This window comes from Alosa pseudoharengus, unplaced genomic scaffold (genome assembly GCF_046254945.1).
Source record: "Alosa pseudoharengus isolate Yale_2024_CS ecotype anadromous, Long Island Sound unplaced genomic scaffold, YU_APseudo_1.1 YU_APseudo_1.1_scf_5, whole genome shotgun sequence".
NCBI classification, from domain to species: domain Eukaryota; kingdom Metazoa; phylum Chordata; class Actinopteri; order Clupeiformes; family Clupeidae; genus Alosa; species Alosa pseudoharengus.
Window position 1 is genome coordinate 35,314,828 of NW_027468837.1, and position 21,646 is coordinate 35,336,473.

Sequence of the window (21,646 nt, forward strand, 5' to 3'; positions counted from 1 at the left end):
AACAAATTCCTATATTAGTAAAATATCACAGAGGTTCCCCTCTTATGATGGACAATATTGTGTAGCCTACATCTCTCTGATCAAAGAGATTAAAAAAAAAATGAGTGCACTGTGTGTCTGTTCAGTAACCACTCCTCTTACTAGCAGACAATCTTTTAATAGTCTATCCACCTCTACTTGCCATGCCATCCTTGTGTGACAAATGGCAAAGACATGGTATTCTCCTGTCTCCATGGAAACCCTGTCCCTTGGAGAGGTGCTGTCAGGATGAGTGCAGCGCTAATGTGACGCCGTCGCTGGCTATAAGCTCCACTGGTGGCTTTCACCTGGTCTACCAGGCCACCGCGCCAAGACAAATTGTATGCAAGCATGACATTATGGCAAATCAGAAGGGCATTAGTGTCATATCCTACATTGCAGTGCTTTGTTAATGTTGTTGAAACAGGACAGTTTACTGGACCCAACTCCATCATTATGTCGTATGTACTGACGGTAAGCTATGGCTAATGACGTGTTGTGAGTTTATAAGATTACAATCCCTGCTATCAACGGCACAACAGGACTTGCTATTTGAAAAAGCTGTCTGTCTAAAGAACTGTGGCACAAAGTAGAAGACCTTAGCCTGGGGGTTAACCTATTCAGAGCAATCAATCCAGACTATGCAGTATTCTATTTGACAATATTTGCCAACAACATCTGTTGCCAACAACATCTGTCTTATTTTGCTATTTTTACACTGTACATTTCTAAAGCAATGATAAACAGGCATATCACACAGGGGAACATCCCTATAAATGATCATCTTAGTTAACCTAATGATGGACTTTTCATCAATGTTGATTACAGGAGTCTTGCCAGATGATAACCGGCCAATAGAGTATACTGAACATGTGTCAGAGTTCAGATATGATATTGACCTCTTAACTGAAAGGCAGTTGAGATGATTGTGATTGTTACTGTAACAATGATGAACACCCTGCCTACCAAACAAATGACCAGGCACAGGGCTTTAGCAAGATAGGTATTCGTCCTGAACTGCCACGGTACATACCTCAAGGTTCAATACATGCAGGCATACAGAATATACACAGTTTGTAATATATGTGCAAATATTGATAAGCTTAATGCCCATTCTCTTTTTTAAGCTGATAGGTGGAGAAAACTTGAAATGTTCTTTATAAAGTAGCTTACATACAGTATTCAAGCTCAAATCAACTGCAGACTGGGGGGGGGGGGGGGCATGCTGACTAAGAGGTCAAGTAGCTTACATACTGTACAGTATTCAAGCTCAAATTAATTGATTGAGCAATCTTTTTTTCCTCTGATCCAAACTAGCTGATATGGCATGGCCATTGCCAAGTACTTTGTGCAAGCATCACAAGTGTACAGAAAGGGTATAAAAAGGACTGTGCAGTCAGTGAATTACCTAGATTCTTCTTCCGGTCACCGCCATCTTGCTAAGAAAAGTCTGTACAAGTTGATTTTCAAATCCCTACTGTCAATGGAATCACAAGGATGAGAGTTCGGTAATCGACTTGCACAGACTTTCTTCACACAAGATGGCGGACACGGAAACGATAATAATGCAACACGCTGACTGCACAAATTGTCCTTTTTATATCCTTTCTGTGCACTGAAAGTTCAAATTACTTTGGTTAGTCTGTAGGGACCCCCTCCACAGTATCACAGAGGAGTAAATATACTGTCAAAAGTAGTGATTTACTTTGACGTGAGCTTGTCCTCAAGGCTATCGCTATATACTATTAAGTTGTAAATGCATAAATGCAAACTACTCCAATTAACATGATTTTGGCCCCAAGCAAAAGTTTGCACTTGTTATCTTCCAAAAATAGACCCCAGATTGTTCTTAGACAGGAGCTGTCCTTTAATCTGCGTAATGTAACTGAATGGTTTCTGCGCATTTGTAGTGCACTATTCATTACTGAATGGGGGTGGCGTACCAGTCTACAGTTGATGCAATTGCTGATTGAGTGATATTTGGCGTGGTAGCTGGCCATGGTCCTAGGATGCCTACCGGAGATTGTGTGCAAGCGATGTCCACTGTCTGACAATGATAATGGGTAATGTGAGCTCAAAAGTGAAATAGAGGTGAATGAAGAGGAAGTGGGAGGCTTTGCAACATCAGATTGGGTGATGTAGAGCAGGTAATAGAAGCGAAAATGGGGTGAGTGATGGCTGTGAGTGAAGCATTCCTGCTTCAGTAGGGTAACAATGTGTTGCTAAAAAAAGCCAGCAAATGCATAGTCATAATGAAGACAGACTATGCTAGCAATGCTAGCAATTATCCGCATAGCCCATAAATTATTAATGCTACAAGTATTTCATAATTTACAGATCAACAACAGTAGTTAATGAAGTACTGTAGAAGTTTGACTGAAAAAGGTTTGAAATGGCATCAACAGCCAGTCACACCAATAAATTATAACCCTCTCTTCTGTGTTGCTGAAGTGTTGCAGTGTTGATTAGCTGGGATGGTTTGGTCCAAGACACTTTTTTCCCCATGTACAGAGTAAGAGTAGGCTACCATGTACAACACACACACAAAATGGACAGCAAAGGGAGGAGACATTTTGTGGAATTTAACACAAGGTCTAATTATAAGATAATAACTTACAATAAAGTGTTGCACATTTAAGCATTTTCAAGACAGTCTTCGTTCATTGTTTGCTTCCTGGCCGTCTGCATATAGCAGCCAGGACTGAATCTGAAGCTCAAGACATCTGAGCGTGTCAGAGCATAGCCTGGTCTCTGTAGATCATGGCACTAGGAGTTTATGTGACAGCTGGACAGCTCATTGTGTTTGTGTGTGTGTGTGTGTGTGTGTGTGTGTGTGTGTGTGTGTGTGTGTGTGTGTGTGTGTGTGTGTGTGTGTGTGTGTGTGTGTGTGTGTGTGTGTGTGTATTTGATTGGTGGCTGAGGTTTTGATGTTCATTGAGAGGGTCAGACGACCTCCCGCCAGGGAAGGTCGTCTGAAAAGCTAACATGGGAGCTGATGGGGCTTGGTGTTTTTTTTCCTCCCTCTGTGTCTGGCTTCTGTCACAGTGGGGTGTAAGGATGCATCACTTTCTCTCTCTCTCTGTCTGTCTCTCTTTCTTTCTATCTCTCTCTCTCAATTGTCTCTCTTTCACACACACACACACACACACACACACACACACACACACACACCCCAATTAGCTGTCTCACAAACCTAGTAATATGCTCATGTACATTCACACACAGGGGCGTAGCACAAGATCCTGGGCCCTATGCATAGGCAGTGCTGATAGGCCCCTATGCCCCCCCCATGCATATCACGGCCCTGTTCACACAAGCTTTTTTGTGAGACCTGGCCTACTGACCAAAGAAAAGTTATAAAGTATTGGAGCTGTGTACCCACTAATCCCTCAAAACGCCACTTTTGACTAGTGCATTTTGAAATGGCTGTGAACTGAAATATTAGGTAATTTCCCTCGGGATTAATAAATGATACTCTACTCTACTCTATTTACTGTTATTTCAACTGTCATACCCATACGTACAGTATTTACAAACGTAATCCAAACAATGAGTGAGAACACACATGCAAACATGTAAGACAATATTTTCCCCCAAGATTTGCCCATATATACTGTACATTTGTATCATTACACACAGGTATGTCATGTGTTTTCATAACAGGATTATGTTTTCAGTGCACTTTAGCTAGCATATCCGCTTTGCTAATGAAACCCCCACCAGATCAGCATACAATGGCTCATGATTTTTTTGTTTTTTATTTTATTTATCCTTCATTTGACCAGGTGATGTCCCATTGAGATATTCAAATCTCTTTCACAAGGGAGCCCTGGGGGTTAACGTAATTATAATGAGCCCTTGGCAGAGGACCAGAGGGAAGCAGATGAGGGGTAGAGAGGGGACAGTGTCTCTTATTGTTTTGAACCTTTCAATTTAAGTAAAAAAAATGTATAGCACATTCTCATACTAAAGCAGATTTATAAAAACTGTGACTTATTTTGTTTGGAAGGCCCTTTAAGAATTGCAATAGTCCAACCTGTTCCTGACAATACATGCATATGCATTTTGCATCAAAACAGTTTGGGTTCCTAAGTTTAGAATGGATATGCTGTTGCTCTGTTACGGCTTGTCAGTTTTCTGCATTCAGTTCTAAAATATGCACTTTACAAGAAATTAAAGGAGAAGTCCACAATACTAATCCAATGCACTCTTTGTCAAATTCATTCTGTGCATTCTCTCTCTGTGTGTGTGTGTGTGTGTGTGTGTGTGTGTGCGTGCGCGTGCGTGCGTGCGTGTGTGTGTGTGTGCAGTCCTGGCTCCATAAATGCAAATTAAGAGGCTCTGTTTTGGGATCATGGACAGCTTGGGTGTTAATTGTTTGGCTGTTGAGCTCAAATATCAATAACCAAATATCAGTAAGAATAGCTGCTTGTATCTTTTAGCAGCACACCGACCAGGCACACATCTTCCTTCAGTTCAAGATTCTGTCAATTATAGCCTTATTTTCCAACATTACTCAGATACTGCCTGCTGCCATAAGGATTTATCACCTCCAGCCAGCGGGCAGTGCATATGCCATAGCACTGACAGACAGGGATTCCCGTCTCATGGGAAGGTGAATACAGAGGAAATCCGTTCAAATTGTAGTTGCAGATTATAGAGCTCAGGTGGGCAACACGGTCATGGGCAAATTGGTTTTCTCAGAGTATCCACAGTATATTCCAGCTATCAGAATGGAAAGCCAGATATCTTAACTATTCACAAAGAAAATCTGCATCAGCTGTTCTGCTTTCATGCTAACTCGCTATATGTTCACATCACATGGTGCTCATGTTTACAAGTGTCAATCATGTTGACAGTCACCTGCTGTGTTTGTTGATGGTGTGGTGATTTGATTTCATTGGGACTCGACCCTGTTTTTTCATAGCCCACCTAAGGCACGGCAATCTAGAGAAACAACAGGGGACTGAGAGGTGCCTCAAGGATGGCTGAGGAAGCACTATCATTGTAAACATCTGCTATGTATCTATGGCAACAGTGTTGAGCCATCCTGATTGGAGGTTGATAGGGGCAACTGGGTGACTGGCAGGATGGCCGTCTCACGCCACAGGGTTTTTATGGAGAAAATTTGAAATTTCACACCACTCGTTAGTTTCTGCTGCTCTCTCTCTCTCTCTTTCTCTTTCACTGTCTCTCTCCATGTTGAGTGAAATAGTTTCAGAATACTGTACACTGTATTTCCCTCCTGGTTAATTGTGAAAGTCTAAACAAGAAGTGTTGCTGCTGATTTTTCTTGCCTCTGTGTGGTAATGAGTAAGTAAGTATATATACTCTTTTGATCCCTGCATTTATCCCAATCCGTGAATTAGTGAAACACACTCAGCACACAGTGAGGTGAAGCAGACACTAATCCTGCAGCAACAGCGGCGCTTCAGCCATGCCTACTGGTCGGGGTTCAAACAAGTCAAGACAAGTCCGAAGCGCTAACCAGTAGGCCACGGCTGCCCCACGAAGAGAGAAAGTGTCTCTTTTGCAAAACTCCTGTTGCACAACTCACGTTTAAGCAGTAGCCTACCTCTGACCTTTATGAGGAGGGGTTAGATATTGCTCTGTTTTGCTTGTATAAGTAAATATACTCTTTTGATCCCGTGAGGGAAATTTGGTCTCTGCATTTATCCCAATCCGTGAAACACACTCAGCACACAGTGAACACACAGTGAGGTGAAGCACACACTAATCCCGGCGCAGTGAGCTGCCTGCAACAACAGCAGCGCTCAGGGAGCAGTGAGGGGTTAGGTGCCTTGCTCAAGGGCCCTCCGGTTACAAGTCCGAAGCGCTAACCAGTAGGCCACGGCTGCCTAAGCAGACATTCGATGATCTCTTCCCCTCACTAGTCCCATAGGGAGGATGAGGTGGGCTTCCATCACTGCTGTAATGCACACTACTGCTTACTACTGTATGTGCAGTGCACACAAACACAACAGACAAGCACACAAACAGCAATGCACAGAGATACTCAGATAGCATGTACACATTAACCATGTCGCTTGCAACAACAATACATTTCAGACACAAACGAAGCTACAGGAACAACATAAGTTTACTTTCTACTCCAATCATTTAAGTTGATTTCTCAGAGTTAAGAGGTTGTGTAGCCACGTCACTCAAGCTTAAAAGATATACAGTAGGCTATATTTTAGCTATAGGCGAAGCTTGAAAAAGTGGGAAAGTGTACAATCCCCAAACAAAGAAATGGATATCATAATACAATATGCTCTACTATGATCATTGATCTCCTTTGTTCACTCCACTCCATGTCCATGAAAAGCGCTTGTACAGTGTTTGACATCAGGGATATAGTGGAGGCTAAACGTGAGTAAACACAGTTATGCACCTCTGAAATTTCAGAAATAGAGTTTATCCACCTCTTATTAGAGTTTATCCACATATCAAACCGTTTATTCACCAATTGCAACTTTTAACATTTAAAAATCACACTGTATTATCCAGATTCACAATATGTACACTCATCAACACTCTAGTAACCATTTAATACCACTGGTATTGTTATAAACATTGGACAATAACCTCCACCATCATCAAACATGTTCTGAATGGCTTTTTTTTTTTTATCTGATGGCGCAGTCCACCTTACCGTGATCACAGAATGTTTACCCACCACTTACATGTATTTTACCACTAACACCCCTTTTTGACATATCAACTTGCATAGCTACTGGTGTTTGTTGATATGATAAAGACAGTGTTGGCATATTTTTATGTAGTCATATGTCAGGTAAGTTCAAGGTATGTTGCTCAGCTAAGGTGTTCTAAATCAAGGTTTAGGTTTCAAATGCATATTTGATAGAAAGTCATAACTTAGCAGTAAACAAAACAATAAACCTTTATGTAGCTATATGAGTTAAGTAGATCTTTATGACCTATATGCATACTGACCTATTTTCAGTGACTGACCTAATTTTCATATTGCCATATCATTGAAAGATAATTTATTGTGGCAGTCAATAAATTCATGTTATTCCAGGTCATGGAAAAGGGCCAAATTCAACTGGATGACTCACAATAAACAACTGGCAATGTATCTGTATCTGTAACACATTTGAACAGTGTTTTGATAGTCTTACTTTAATGTTATGGTTTAGAGTTAGGTTAGAGTTAGAAGAGAGTTAGTCTTAGCTGACATGTATGTGGAGAGTTTGATGAATATTGGTTGAATGGTCACTGAAAGTCATTCTGTCCCAATAAATTACATTTATCATCAAACTGTCAATGGGCATAAATGATTTCAGATGGCCCTGACATGTATACAGCAGTGTTTCTCACGTCATCTCGCCAAGGAGTAAGGGGCTGAGTAATTACGTAGTTTGATTTCCTGGGAACAAACATACTGGGGAAACATCCACCTTAACTGTACTGTATGCCACTGTGGATGCTAATTGTAGTGAAAATGTAACAGTGCTGTGTGAAGTGAATATGGAACAGTTTTCAGTGGCTCTGAGTGAGCATATGCACGCTCACATATTAAGCATACGGTTAAGGATCTACCGTTCTGTGTTCTTCAACCCAAAATATACAGTTGCACTTGCAAAACCCCATTCAATTGTGTTTAATGCATGCTCTCTCTCTCTCTCTCTCTCTCTCTCTCTCTGTCTGTCTCTCTCTCTCTCTTTCTGTGTCTTTCTCTTGCTGTCCTCTCACATTTGCATATGCACTGCCTCAGAGAAAGCGGCACCCAGCCTGCTGCATTATGTTACCATGGCTACTGGTGTTCTGATTGTGCTCTGCTCCTTGCTAGCTACTTGCTATGGCAGCTGTTCACAGGCCTGCTGTTAAAGGGGCACAAGTCTGTTGCTATACACCCACCTCAATCAGTACCGTCTTGTCTCTTTATAAACTCTTTACCATAGAAGGGGCATATTATGTGTGTGTGTTTCAGTGGTCATAAAAGACAATGTCAAAATGTCAATGTGACTGTTATTATGGAATTTACCGCACTACAAGTCATGATGGCAAAATGACTCACTACTGCAGTCAGTATCTGATTTCATTCTTACCAGTAGAAGCATTCCTTTTACTATTCATTCACAGGGATGCTATTAGACAGGATATTTCATATCATATGAAGAACACTAAAGGCTCTAATTTACATTAAAAAAGTGCAGAATGCAAAGTCTAAAGTCAATGAAATCTATTTGCTAATTTGATACCATGAGCTAGGTCCGAAGCGCAAACATTAGTGGGTGAGCTCAGTTAAAATAATCCCATAGCCTACATGAGAGCTTTAGTTTATGCAGGAGAACCTTTTGCCTGTTATTAGTGCTTTAGTCCAGTCTTAGTCTAGATTTTGTTGTTTTACCATCGTTGATGCGGTTACAATATTAGTCTTTTGTTTACCGTTATTGTTTATTGTTATTATTTGATATTGTAAGTAGCCATAATCATAGTCTCTCACTTCAAGCTGCAAGTCTTTCCTCATTTCTGAAGGTAACGGCATCTTCTGTCCCCTTTCCCCGGCAGATCTTGGCCATCATCTCCATCCTGTTCATCGTGCTGTCCACCATCGCCCTGTCCCTGAACACCCTCCCCGAGCTGCAGGACATGGACGAGTTCGGCCAGGCCACCGACAACCCGCAGCTGGCACACATCGAGGCCGTGTGCATCGCCTGGTTCACCATGGAGTACCTGCTGCGCTTCCTCTCCTCGCCCAGCAAGTGGAAGTTCTTCAAGGGCCCGCTGAACGTGATCGACCTGCTGGCCATCCTGCCCTACTACGTCACCATCTTCCTGACCGAGTCCAACAAGAGCGTGCTGCAGTTCCAGAACGTGCGGCGCGTGGTGCAGATCTTCCGCATCATGCGCATCCTGCGCATCCTCAAGCTGGCGCGCCACTCCACGGGCCTGCAGTCGCTGGGCTTCACGCTGCGGCGCAGCTACAACGAGCTGGGCCTGCTCATCCTCTTCCTCGCCATGGGCATCATGATCTTCTCCAGCCTGGTGTTCTTCGCCGAGAAGGACGAGGACGACACCAAGTTCAAGAGCATCCCGGCCTCGTTCTGGTGGGCCACCATCACCATGACGACGGTGGGCTACGGCGACATCTACCCGAAGACACTGCTGGGGAAGATCGTCGGCGGACTGTGCTGCATCGCCGGCGTGCTGGTGATCGCGCTTCCCATTCCGATCATCGTCAACAACTTCTCGGAGTTCTACAAGGAGCAGAAGCGGCAGGAGAAGGCCATCAAGCGGCGGGAGGCCCTGGAGAGGGCCAAGCGCAATGGCAGCATTGTGTCCATGAACGTGCGCGAGGCCTTATCCCGCGGCACCGAGCTGCTGGACGTGGTGGTGATGGAGAGGGGGGGAGGAGGAGGAGGAGGGCCGGGAGACAAGCCCCACGACAACCACCTCTCGCCCAGTCGCTGGAAGTGGTCCTCCAAGCAGCCTGCCCTGGACGACGGGTCCAATCACTCCTACAACATGGAGCAGGGCTCGCCAAGCAAGGCCCGGGGGGACGCCTGCCCGCCCCAGCACCTCAGCGCTCAGAAGCTGGAGGAGATCTACAACCAGATGGCCAAGACCCAGTCGCAGCCCAACCTCAACAACGCCGATGGCACGCGAGCCATCGCCACTCGGCGGGAGGAGATGGAGCTGGAGGCTCTGCCGGGCCCGGAGGCGCACAACGCCCTGGGAGGGCGAGACGGCGTGTCCGACATGAAGAGCCTGTCCAGCATCGACAGCTACATCAGCTGCGCCACAGACTTCCAGGAGAACCCGCGGGGTTTCCCCTACAGTCCAGCAACGAGCCTGGTGCTGCAGGAGGGCCAGCGCTTCTCTCACAGCCCCGCCAGCAAGCGGCCGTCCAGCCTGCAGACCCCTCTGGAGCACCAGGAGGCTCTGCTCATCCCGCCGTGCTCCGCCATCAAGCCCCCGGGGCCTGAGGGCACCACCAGGCACCACAAGCCCCTGGGGAACCCGCTCAAGGTGGGCCATGCCTACCGGGTTCGGTACCCCTGCGGGGCCGGAGGAGGTGGAGGTGGAGGAGGGGAGTCCAGTCCCGCCAGCGGGGGCGGCCCTCAGTCGGACAGCTCCGTCCTCTCTGACCGCTCGCTCCTGAGCCCCGAGGCGTCCGTCTACACGACGGCCAGCAGCCGCACGCCGCCCAAGAGCCCGGAAGGTTCCACGACCCCGGCCATTTTCACCTTCCACGACGCCTCCATCAACCGGTACATCGACGCCGACACCGACGACGAGGAGCACCGACCCGTCGACCGCCTCCTGGGCGGCGCCAGCGCCAAGACGGGGTGCGCTGCCGTCGCCACGGGAACCAACCACCTGGAGGCGGCCCAGAGGCTGCTGGGACAGAACTGCTTGCTGCGCCCGGAAGGCGGTCGCCCAGGCAGCGGTCAGGAGAACCACCTGGGCTCTGACCAGCTACGGAGGCCCAGGGCAGACAGATCGGGACGTTCTCAAAACTTCAATGATAACCACTGAGAGCCCACGAGGGGCATCCGAACGCAGAGAGAGGGGGAGGGAGGACGCCACAGAGAGAGAGAGAGAGAGAGAGAGAGAGAGAGAGAGAGAGAGAGAGAGAGAGAGAGAGAGAGAGAGAGAGAGAGAGAGAGAGAGAGAGAGAGAGAGAGAGAGAGAGATAGACATATTGCTGGTGGCAAGAGAAGGACGTGTTTGCCGCCTTTTGACCGTTTACAAACCTTTTGGTACCTGGCAAAAAAAGGGAAAAACTGCCAGAGCCAGGAGACTTAGGGCTGCCGGTGTGATGTGGTGTCCCTCTGACGCTGCACCCTACCCCCTCCTCCCTCCCTCGCTCCAATCACACCCCATCTTTGTCAAGACCCCCCTTTAACTGCAGGGTACGGCAGCGTCCTCTGTACTGAGCCTCCCCAACAACACCTGCTCTATGATGCTGAGACCGATTGAGTGGAGGAAGCTCGGGATGGAGTCACTGTCTGTCTAAGTGTGGCTTAGACTGAATTGGCGGTGGGGCGGGTGGGGGAGTTGGTTGGGGCTGGATAAAGGGGGCTCTTACATTCTGACTTGAGGGAGACTGGAGAGAGGAAGATGAAGGAGGAGCAAGAGGAAGCTGCCATAGTGGTCTGGGATTGGTGGGACTTCACGCAGTGAGCGTTTACCGTGGGGGAGAAGACGGGTGCTGCCAGGGTTGTCTTTTACTGTTGGGGGCTGGGGTTTGGTGTGTGTGTGTGTGTGTGGGGGGGGGGGTGACAGAACACTGGCATGGTGGTCGGAGGTGTGAGGGGAGACTAATACTGCCCTGGGAGCCTCCCTGATGTTATCCTCTAGCTTACCACTGTCCAGATCTCTCACACAGTCCCAAATCAGGCTTTACAGACACACATAGACACACAAACACGTGACTAGCCAATGAGCTGATATGTTTACTCTTGCCCCCATTCCTAGCAAAGTGCAGGCCTTACTAACATACTGTGTGTGTGTGTGTGTGTGTGTGTGTGTGTGTGTATGTGTGTCTATCTGTGTCTATCTGTGTATGCGAGAATGTGTGTGCGTGTGTGCTACTGAAATGTAAGTACGTGTATTTGTGTGTAAACGCTTTTACCCCTTGAAGACATGTACACAGTTATGAATTATTTTTATATGAATTATTCCTGTTCCATTCTAGAGACTAGTTTGGTCACTTGGTCTCAGAAATCCAGTGGAGCCTGTTACCATGTGGAATGTTCATTAGAATCATCATCAGTATCACTAGGGATGCACCAGTTCTTCAGATGGTCTCATTTTGCCAAGGTCTCTATTTCTAATTTAATGCAGCCTAAAGGTTTAAATATGGATATATGAAAGTCATTCAATCTATGAATACATTCATCAAAGCAAACCCGTATTTTGCTCCTTTTAATAATCAAGTTAAAGGGAAACTTGGCAACTATTTCAACGTAATAAACCCATTTAGAAATCATTTGGTGTTGTTGTTTCACCTCTTCCGGTGAAAATGGTGACTTTCCCCGCTGTGCCTAGCGTCCCCAGGCGGAAAACCAACCTTGCAACATTGAGACTACCGTCCCGGTTTCTTACCTTGTAACATCCACATAGTTCTGCCAAACTTCCCTTTTCCCACAGTTTGAAATAGCATAATGCGCAATTTCTCCAGCAGATGGGGAAATTCCCTTTAACGAGTGTAGACAGCATGATTGGTGAGATGGGCAGTGGATGGGGTGCCAAAGTTAGTAACGCGGTCGGAAGGTAGGCATGGTCAACTTCCCAAAGCTGACAGAGGAGGGAAGTGTGTAGCTCGTTAATCATCTTGATTAAGGCCCCCTCTGAACTTCCGTTAGAGATGACATTTGTTTTGCGCGTTAATGAGAATTGTGAGTCTCACCTTTACTTTGTTAATCGTTTCCAGGGGCAGTAGACAGTGTGTTTACTTTTTTTTTTTTACTGACACCTTCTGCACCTAATCTGGCAGGAAGCTGGCCTCAGAGAGATCCTTTCTGCAGTATGTTGCCAGAACACACCTACGCCAGCCATTTGTGAATGGACAGGAGGCCAAGGCAGGGCTAGGAGGAGCATGGAAGGCGAGACAGAAGGAGGGAATGGAATGAGAAAGGGAAAGGAGACAAGATGGAGGAGAAGAGAGGAGGGAAGAATGCTTCGAGGATATTTTGTAGCACAGAAAATGCCGGCATTAAGTTGTATGCTGTCTTGTATTTTTGCTTTTAAATCAGAGGTTTATTTTGGCAGTAGTATTTATGGAGACAAAAAAATGTTATTTTGATACTTAATCATTCTTGTACAGTGCAATGTCGTCTTGACATGGAAAGCCAAAGTAGTCCACTCTCATAGTGTGTGTGTGTGTGTGTGCGTGTGTGTGTGTATGTGTGTATGTGTGTGCGTGTGTGCGTGTGCGTGTGTGCTGTGACAGACTGAATACACATATAGAAGGCAGTGTCTTCAAGATAACTACAGCTAGTTGCCATGGTAACAGCTAGCCCATCCAGTGCAGGATGCTATCAGGACTGTACAGCACTTGGCTATTGGAGTCTTGATAATATCAGATATGTGCACACATAGAATACAGATATATGCTACAAATGTCAGTGAAAGCATATTTGTATGTGTGTTTTGGTGTGGATGTGTGTGTGTGTGGGAGGGGGGGGTTTATGTGTGTGTGAGGGAGAGACAGAGAGACTGTGTGTGCGTAATTGTCCGTGTTTTGGTACAAAACCTCTTTGGTGTAATGTGTATGTGTTCCCACTGCTGTAAATGAATTGAGAGCAATGAGCCAAGGTGTGGGGAGAATAGCAATGAAAGAAAGGGAGGGAAAGAGAGAGAGAGAATGAGAAAGAGAGAGAGGGGGGGGGTATTGGAGAATAAGAGAGTAACAAGGAAAAGTGGGAATAGAGAACATCACAGAGGCCGGAAAGAGTGATAAAAATAATAAGGCTATATGTTGGACGCGTTAATGGAAGAAAAAATGGCTGCTTTAACACATGTGAGCAGCAGCATGTTAGACCAATGCCCTGCCAATGCAACCAAAGCAGCCACAGACCTAAACACAAACAGCTTCAGCAAATAGGCTGCCAAGAGAGATGGCCCAGAGACAGAGAGCTTTGAAAAGCAAAACAGTTTTAGTCAACCACCACATTCTCACAGTATTTCTATCTGATGTGTTCGATGACGGTGGATAACTTGCATTCACGCTCACGGTGCCCACAAGATGAGTAGCCTAAGGTGGGATAGTTAAAGGATGCCTCGGCAATTACTGGAACCTTACGTTTCTATCAGTGAATTTTCTGAAATAAATATGAAAAAAATGTTTGATGTATTAAATATTTTATTGGTGTCATTACCCAATTTCATGTGCAAAATGAATTACAAAATAAGATTGGTGTGTTATGTAATTTGCAAGATGAATTGTCAGCCAAAATGTCTAAGTTAATCATACATAACAGAAACAGCTACATAAAGTAAAGCAACTGAATTATGAAAATACCTCATTACATACCCAGTTGTAAATGTGCTGTCAAAATATATTTCAATGAAGGCAATTCAGTCTCACAAACTTAATTTACAGACAACTTCATCTTTATACTCAAATCTAGTTTTTTAAGGAGAAAGTGCAGATTCACTCCACTGACCAGAACATACAAGAGGTTGCGTTTTGTAGTTTGTGCTCCACACTATCTGAATAGATGAATCTACTGTATATCTGTCCTCTCTCACTGTGCTATAAAAAGCCATTCACGAGGTCCTACTCTGCATGGATACAGAGTGCCTAGACCCGACCAGAGATAAGAGTGAAAGTGAACACAGGTGTAATACTTTACTTTATTTATTTTTGAGTGTGTTTGTGTGACAACAAGAGTATATGTGCGACTCTATCAGGGAAGTAGGTTACAACTGTTTACTAAAACATGTCCTCTTAAATGTTTCTCACTTGAGTTTTTGTTTCACAATTTCTGAGATCTGTCATCTCTGACAGACACGTCTAGATTTGCATTTGGTATCTCATACCAGTGTGTGCAGGACTGCATCCCAAATGTCTCTAAATTGCACAGGGTGTTATTTTGGAAGGTACTTAAAACGTAAAGCATGAGCACTGTTTTATAATGCTGTCAGAAAGGTTGCAAAAATGACAATCAACCATTCTCCTTTGACTCCAGAAATTGGTTAGGGATTTTGTAAGGTTTGAGTATGGAGAGCCAGCCTTCTGTCCATTCACACAATTCTGTCTTTCTTGGCAAGGGACCACACACACACACGTACACACACACAAATACATATACACTGCAACTTTGACTGCATAGATACACAAAAAAAACAGGGCTCTTGGAGCTACAAGGCAAATAAACATCAAACAGGATTTACTGAGCCAAGTGTTCTGGGTGTTTCAACTGATAAACTGTGATGATTTTCTTCATACCACACCTGTGGGCTCATTGTTATTCAACGCTGTATATTTTGTCATGATTTTTGTTTTGCACCCATTAGTCAAACACCACTGTTAGAAATGAAGCGCCTTAAACACGAAATAGTGATCAACAGGAGGACATTTATGGGAGGTAAATTTTGTATGCTTACATGTTTTAAACTGGAAAGCACAATCAAGAGTCTTCATGTTCCTTTCTTAAAGATATTGTACAATAAAACAAATACAGAAAAAACTTATACACGAAAGAGAATTTAAAAATGTATAAAGCTATTGATATAGATCTATAATTGAAAAAGGATTATTTAAAGAGTACCAGAGTGCACGATGGAGATAAAGAGAGAGAGAGAATAAGAGTATTAGTCCCCGTTTCCACCTCTCCTTACGCTGTTGTTTGTAGGTCTTGAGGCAGTGTTTTGTACGTTTTTACCTGTTGACTTTCTATGAGGTCGTTTGTGTACTAAATGTTTCTGTTGCTCATGCATGTTGTAATTCTGGAGCTGTGACCGTTCAAACGCGTGGCTAACTCAAGCCGGTACATGTGCTGTAAACAAGGACAATTGTGTCAAACTGTTCACCTTCTTTTGGTAACGAACATTCCCTCCTTTCAACTGGCTAAAATTTCAATAAACCATACAAATTACTGATTTGATTCTCAGGAAATTGTTTGTGAGTTGGGTGACTTGTTGATTGGGGAGGATGGGCTTTGTTGGGAAGAGTTTGGGTCACGTTGGGCTGGCTTAAGCCTTGGGCACACAGACAATCTCAGCAGGAGTGCACAGTACTCACAGCTTTGGGAATTCACTCTTTATATCTTAGTCAGACATTAACACTCCACAGTAACAGTCCAAAGATATTTATTTTCCAGCTTGCAAGCACAGACAACTGTGGCTTGTTTTTAACAGAAATATTATTAACAATGGATATGCATGTCTCAAGGGTGCTTGCCTCAAAACAAGCTATGCCTACTAACATATCATTCAAGGATGTCCAAAAGATAAGGCATTACATTCAACAGAAATTCAAGAAAATCAATGGATATGTGGTTCAAAGTTACATGTAGTGCAACCAAAACAATCTCAGTATTACTACAGTAATATTGACAGTGAAACTACTGCTGTTTTCTCCTGTTCTCAGTAAAGCATTAATGTATTTGTTCAAGTGTATTTGTATTGTGTGTGTGTGTGTGTGTGTGTGTGTGTGTGTGTGTGTGTGTGTGTGTGTGTGTGTGGTAGAGTAGAATATCTAAATGAACAGGAAGCTGTGTACAGAGGGGCAGGTGCAGGACTCCTGTCTCCGGACTCGTTTCCATAATCCTCTGCACCTCGGGTTGCCCACTGCTTGCCACTGCAGAGACACGTTCCTAAGGACAAAGAAGTAAAGAAATCTCACTTTGCAATGTAGTGATCAATGTATCTATAAATATAGAATAATATAAATACCAACCAGCAAATTCAACATTTTCAAAGTGTACAAAAAGACACATTATGTTTGCCATGTTAGTTGTTTTTTCTTTTGCAATATGTGGTCCTGGAGTGACATCTACTGGTTTAGTCGAGTTTAAAATAGAGTGAAGGCCATTTTTCCAATGTTGTGGCCATAAGTCTTCACTTTGCCAAGCGCAAAGTGAAGACATTGCGTGTCGGTCAGCTAGAGATTTTAATCATATTTGGCTGTTGATGAGGACACATCTAGCAGCAGAAAGAGGCCAAAACTGAGGATGAGAGACTACTTCGACTTTAAATTAGGGAGGTGGCAATCTGTTTGGGAGCCCTCTCAGGAGGGAAAAAAACAAAACCATACAAAGAATGATTTAAAAAAAAAGAGAAAAGACTATATAGAGGCGCAAAACATGGAGGTGGTGGTGGGTTTGGGGGGGAGGACTGGGCAGCCATGTTGTTGCTCTTAGAACCCTAAGGAAGGGAAGCGGACAACAGGATTAAGGCTAACCAAACATTTATTTTATTGCAGTGAAAGTCCAGGAGAAACAAAAAGAATGCCGTGTGAGTGTGATGCATGCATCAGTTACAGTGGAGGAAATAATGATTTGAATCCCTCACTAATTTAAGTTTGCCCACTGACAAAGAAATGAACGGTCTATAATTTTAATGGTAGATTTATTTTAACAGAGAGAGACAGAATATCAAAAAGAAATTCCAGAAAATCACATAAAAAGATAAATTATTTTGCATTTCATTGAGTGAAATAAGTATTTGATCCTCTATCAAAACATTAGTATTGGAGAAACACTTGTTGGCAAGTGCAGAGGTCAGGCATTTCCTGTAGTTTGCACACATCTCAGGAGGAATTTGGACCACTCCTCTTTGCAGATCCTCTCCAAATCTTTAAGGTTTCGAGGCTGTCGCTTGGCCAGTCGAAGCTTCAGCTCCATCCACAGATATTCTATAGGATTAAGATCCAGAGACTGGCTAGGCCACTCCATGACCTCAATGTGCTTCTTCTTGAGCCACTCCTTTGTTGTCTTGTCTGTATGTTTTGGGTCATTGTCGTGCCGTGGAAGACCCGTCCACAACCAATTTTTAGTGTCCTGGATGAGAGGAGGTGGTGGTCACCCAGGATTTCATGGTACATGGCCCAATCCATCTTTCCCTCGATACGGTGAAGTCGACCTGTCCCCTTAGCAGAGAAACACCCCCAAAGCATAATGCATTACTTCCACCTCCATGCTTAACGTGGGGATGGTGTTCTTGGAGTCATAGTAAGAATTCCTCTTCCTCCACACACGGCGAGTCGCATTGATACCAAAGAGCTCGATTTTGGTCTCATCTGACCAAGCATTGATCACCTTCCCAAGCATTCTCTGAATCATTTAGGTGTTTATTGGCAAACTTAAAGGAACCATATGTAAGAAATGCATTTCAGTTAATTATAAAATGGCCCTGATATGTCACTAGGCATTAAGAAATCATGTTAATTTCAAATACTTATATCACTGACAACAGTAGTCCGGCCAGGATATTGTCATTTAAAAAGTGAAGTTGCAGCTCTCAACTGATGTTGATGTTGTCATGTTGTGTTTTGGCCAGATGCGCCACCCTCCACCTATCTACTAATCACGAGTAGTGTTTCTGCATCCAGGTTGCCAGCTCTGCCAGTCAGAGGGGAGGGGAAGGGGATACACCGCTCTACAGTAATTTGAAAGTGATTGTAGTACCAGTTTTGGCCACAATCTTACATACGGTTCCTTTAACAGGCCTGTACAAGTGCCTTCTTGAGCAGGGGGACCTTACGGGCGCTGCAGGATTTTAATCCATTACGGCGTAGTGTGTTACCAGTGGTTTTCTTGGTGACTGTGGTCCCAGCCACCTTGAGATCATTAACAAGCTCCTTGCGTGGAGCCCCAGACCGAGGGAGATTGACGGTCATTTTGTGTTTCTTTCATTTTCGAATCAGTTCTTGTCCTTCTGCTAGTTCGGCGCGGCGAAGGAGGCTGTAGAAGCGCAGGCCTGTGCTGCCCTGGCCGAGATCTGTCTTGTGTGACTCAGGACAGCAGGATAGACGGGGGCAACGGAGACTGCTTTTGCGACCAAGCCTGTCTGTCTACGCTGACAGTTGTCCTTCTCACCCAGCTTCTTGCCAATAGTCTTGTAGCCCATTCTGGCCTCATACAGGTCTACAATCTTGTTCCTGATGTCTTTAGACAGCTCTTTGGTCTTGTCCATGATGGAGAGGTTGGAGTGATTGATTGACTGTGGACAAGTGTCTTTTATACAGGTAACGAGCTGAGATTAGGAGTAAAGCTGTCGTTCAGACCCAGAGAAGATGGAGGTGTGTCAGGATCATGTTTGAATGTTTCCTCCTGCATGGTAGATATTTAACCAGTATTTGTGGATGGAGCTAGCCTGGGTTTTCCCATGCTGCCTTACGCGCACAATTTTATTCACGCTGCTAGGCAGCCTGGATTCCATGGAGCAAATTTTCGCCTCAGTTAGGGGACCAATCACAGAACGGAGGGAGAGCAGCAAGACGATGACGACAGACCAAAGCCGTTATGAGCTACGTACAGACGCATTTGATAGACATTCGTAGTGCCCAATAAACGGCTCTAGGCATTCGTAAACCACGTTTCAAATATAAAGCAATTTGTTACATCACGAGACCACGAGACTTTCTGAATCTGAGGCCGGCGGCTCGTCTGACCAAAGTTGCAAGGCAGTTTTATCCGCTCACAGACGCTAGAGGGAAGCGAGACAGCCACCATTCAACCAAGAAAAAGTCATATAACCATTCCAATGATTCCGAAGCTGTTAAGTTAAGGTAGATTACGCTAAAAAAACAACATAGTTTCCCTTTAATGCAGTGCCACCTGAGGCCCCAAAGGGCATGGCCATCCGATACTGTTTTTCAGGCCTGACCCTTGTGTATAGACATTTCTTTGGATTCTCTGGATATGTTAATGATATTATTTGGGCCTCCTATAGATGATGAAATCCCCACATTTTTGCAATTTTACATAGAGGAACATTATTCTTAAAAAATGTTTGCCTATGCAGTTTTTCACAGAACTCTACTCTCAAGAGACTGCATTTCTGGGATGCTCTTCTTATACCAATCAAATCGCCTATTAACAAAATTAGTTGCAAAATGTCCCTCTTTGTGTTTTTTTTCGCATTATGCCATTTTTCCCCTTGTTGCACCTGTCCCAACTTTTCAAGGCTTGTTGGGACAGGTGCAATTCAAAAGGAGCTTATATTTTCCATAAAATGGTACAATTTCTGAGTTTCAACATTTGACATGTTATCGATCATCTTATGTTTTCTTCAATTAAATATGGATTGTGATTTGCAGATTATCACATTTAGTTTTTATCTACATGTTACACTGTGTCCCAACTTTTTTTTGTAAAAGGGGTTGTATGACCTGATAAAACCTAACTTTAGGTAAACTTTCCAAACCTCTATGTTTCCCAAACCTGTCCCACAAATCTGCTTCTTCTGATTCCCATTTCAATCTTAGAGCCCACTTGAGACCACAACAGGTAAAATCTCTGGATCTCTCTCCTTTCTTACAACATCCAGTCTGACTGGCTCAGTTCTCCCCCTGTGGTCAACTGACCCGTCCTCGGTGGAATTCTCTCCATCTCCAGAGCAGTGTGTCTGTCCGGAGGCCAGGGCCGGCGGTTGGCACTCCACACACACGTGGTGACCCTCGCGCAGGTACTGCATCCAGCGGGTGTGAGCACCAACGCTTCTCGCACAGCCCTCAGTCAGGGAAGTGACCTGAAATTCAACACAGTACCTGCCACACACACACACACACACACACACACACACACACACACACACACACACACACACACACACACACACACACACACACACACACACACACACACAACGTATGACTGACACTTGAAATTATGTTATCACTCTGATACATTAGAAAGAGCTGCTCTCAAGGCTCACCCAGCAATGTCCCCACTGTCCAGGACATCCCTCTTTTTCCTGGCATTGCCATAGCCACCAGTGGTAATGAGAGCTGGCACTGCAAGAGTTTTACTCAATATCACATCATGTTAGGAAGTAAAAGCCTGCAGTCAGATTGAATTAAGACATGCCTGAAACATCCTTAAGGGTACTCTAAGCGATGTGGGTAACGTCACTTCTGTTGACGTTCAAACAAAACAGAGAGCTAGCTCGCTACTCCCTCCCCCTCCCTCCCATGCAATTGAAACTCTCCTAAACGCGCATCTCGTCGGTGATTGGCTGGAACAGTTTGCTATGTTGTTAAGGCTACTGTCATAGAGGAGTCAGAACTCGCAATGACTACCCAAAAACAAAGGGTCATAATTTACTTCCACCTTATAAGAAACAATCGATTACATCAAATGAAAAATTCTGGCGTTGGTTTGCTAATTTACCATACCGAGAGTCTGACGACACTGGCGCTGTCGGTCGTGGTACTCAGCGCAGCCTGCGTTCTCTTGTAGCGTCGGGCATGGATGCGCTCCGTTCTGAGCGTCCTGCAGTACGGTTCTCTGTCGCACGCGCACTGTGGCACGACATGGCTCCGCACAACCCGACCAGTGAGTCCATTCACTCACGACACACGGAACGGCTGGGAGACGGAAGGGGGAGAGAGAGAGTTTGTTTAACTTTTGCTAAGTCAGCTGACAGATTTTATCATTTCATCAGGCTAACGTCTACTACAGTGGTAAATAAAAGTGTAATACAACCTTTTTACTTACTCGAACACACCGATTTCCTAAACAAAATAACTTTGATGGCTGGTTATAGGCTATTAGCCTATACTTTAAAACCTAAAACATGAAACCTTACAATTACATATGGCTACCTAATGAAACCAATTGTGCGGCAAGTGGAAGTTGTCCACAATTGATCATGCAATAAAATCGCATATCTGGAAAGAAAAATACCTGGACATGCGAACTCGTAATCATGACAGCAGTCCAGCGTAGACAGACAGGCTTGGTCGCAAAAGCAGTCTCCGTTGCCCCCGTCTATCCTGCTGTCCTGAGTCACACAAGACAGATCTCGGCCAGGGCAGCACAGGCCTGCGCTTCTACAGCCTCCTTCGCCGCGCCGAACTAGCAGAAGGACAAGAAGTGCCCACAAACCTTCACGGCCAGGTGACATGTCAACGAACGAGCCCGTTCTCCTGGACAACGATTTACGCACCCATCGGAAACGTTGTTGAAAATGTTTGGTTTTG

At 44.6% G+C, this 21,646-nt stretch overlaps 2 protein-coding genes across 2 annotated transcripts in view; one reads left to right on the plus strand and one right to left on the minus strand.

The window, feature by feature from the left end:
* kcnb1 (potassium voltage-gated channel, Shab-related subfamily, member 1) overlaps positions 1–10,527 on the plus strand; it is a 23,287-nt gene extending 12,760 nt beyond the window's left edge. The window contains exon 2 of the mRNA XM_076269241.1: positions 8,557–10,527. Coding sequence (XP_076125356.1) covers positions 8,557–10,527 — 1,971 coding nt within the window. The remainder of the gene's footprint in view (positions 1–8,556) is intronic.
* Positions 10,528–16,198: 5,671 nt separating this feature from the next.
* Positions 16,199–21,646, minus strand: LOC143104655 (somatomedin-B and thrombospondin type-1 domain-containing protein). The gene is made up of 5 exons (XM_076268813.1): positions 21,351–21,646; positions 20,840–21,031; positions 20,380–20,458; positions 20,030–20,212; positions 16,199–16,316 (listed from the first exon to the last, which is right to left on the minus strand). The coding sequence occupies exons 1-5, from the start codon at positions 21,568–21,570 to the stop codon at positions 16,199–16,201; spliced, it is 792 nt and encodes a 263-aa protein (XP_076124928.1). The 5' UTR covers positions 21,571–21,646.

What these genes read in the sequence shown, in the direction of transcription:
- LOC143104655 (XM_076268813.1), bottom strand. Translation starts at nt 21,570, where the DNA reads ATGTCACCTGGCCGTGAAGGTTTGTGGGCACTTCTTGTCCTTCTGCTA. An exon ending in CCAGTGTCGTCAGACTCTCG is followed by an intron (nt 20,459 to 20,839) that starts GTATGGTAAATT and finishes AAACTCTTGCAG; the next exon opens with TGCCAGCTCTCATTACCACT. An exon ending in GAGAATTCCACCGAGGACGG is followed by an intron (nt 16,317 to 20,029) that starts GTCAGTTGACCA and finishes CTTTGTCCTTAG; the next exon opens with GAACGTGTCTCTGCAGTGGC.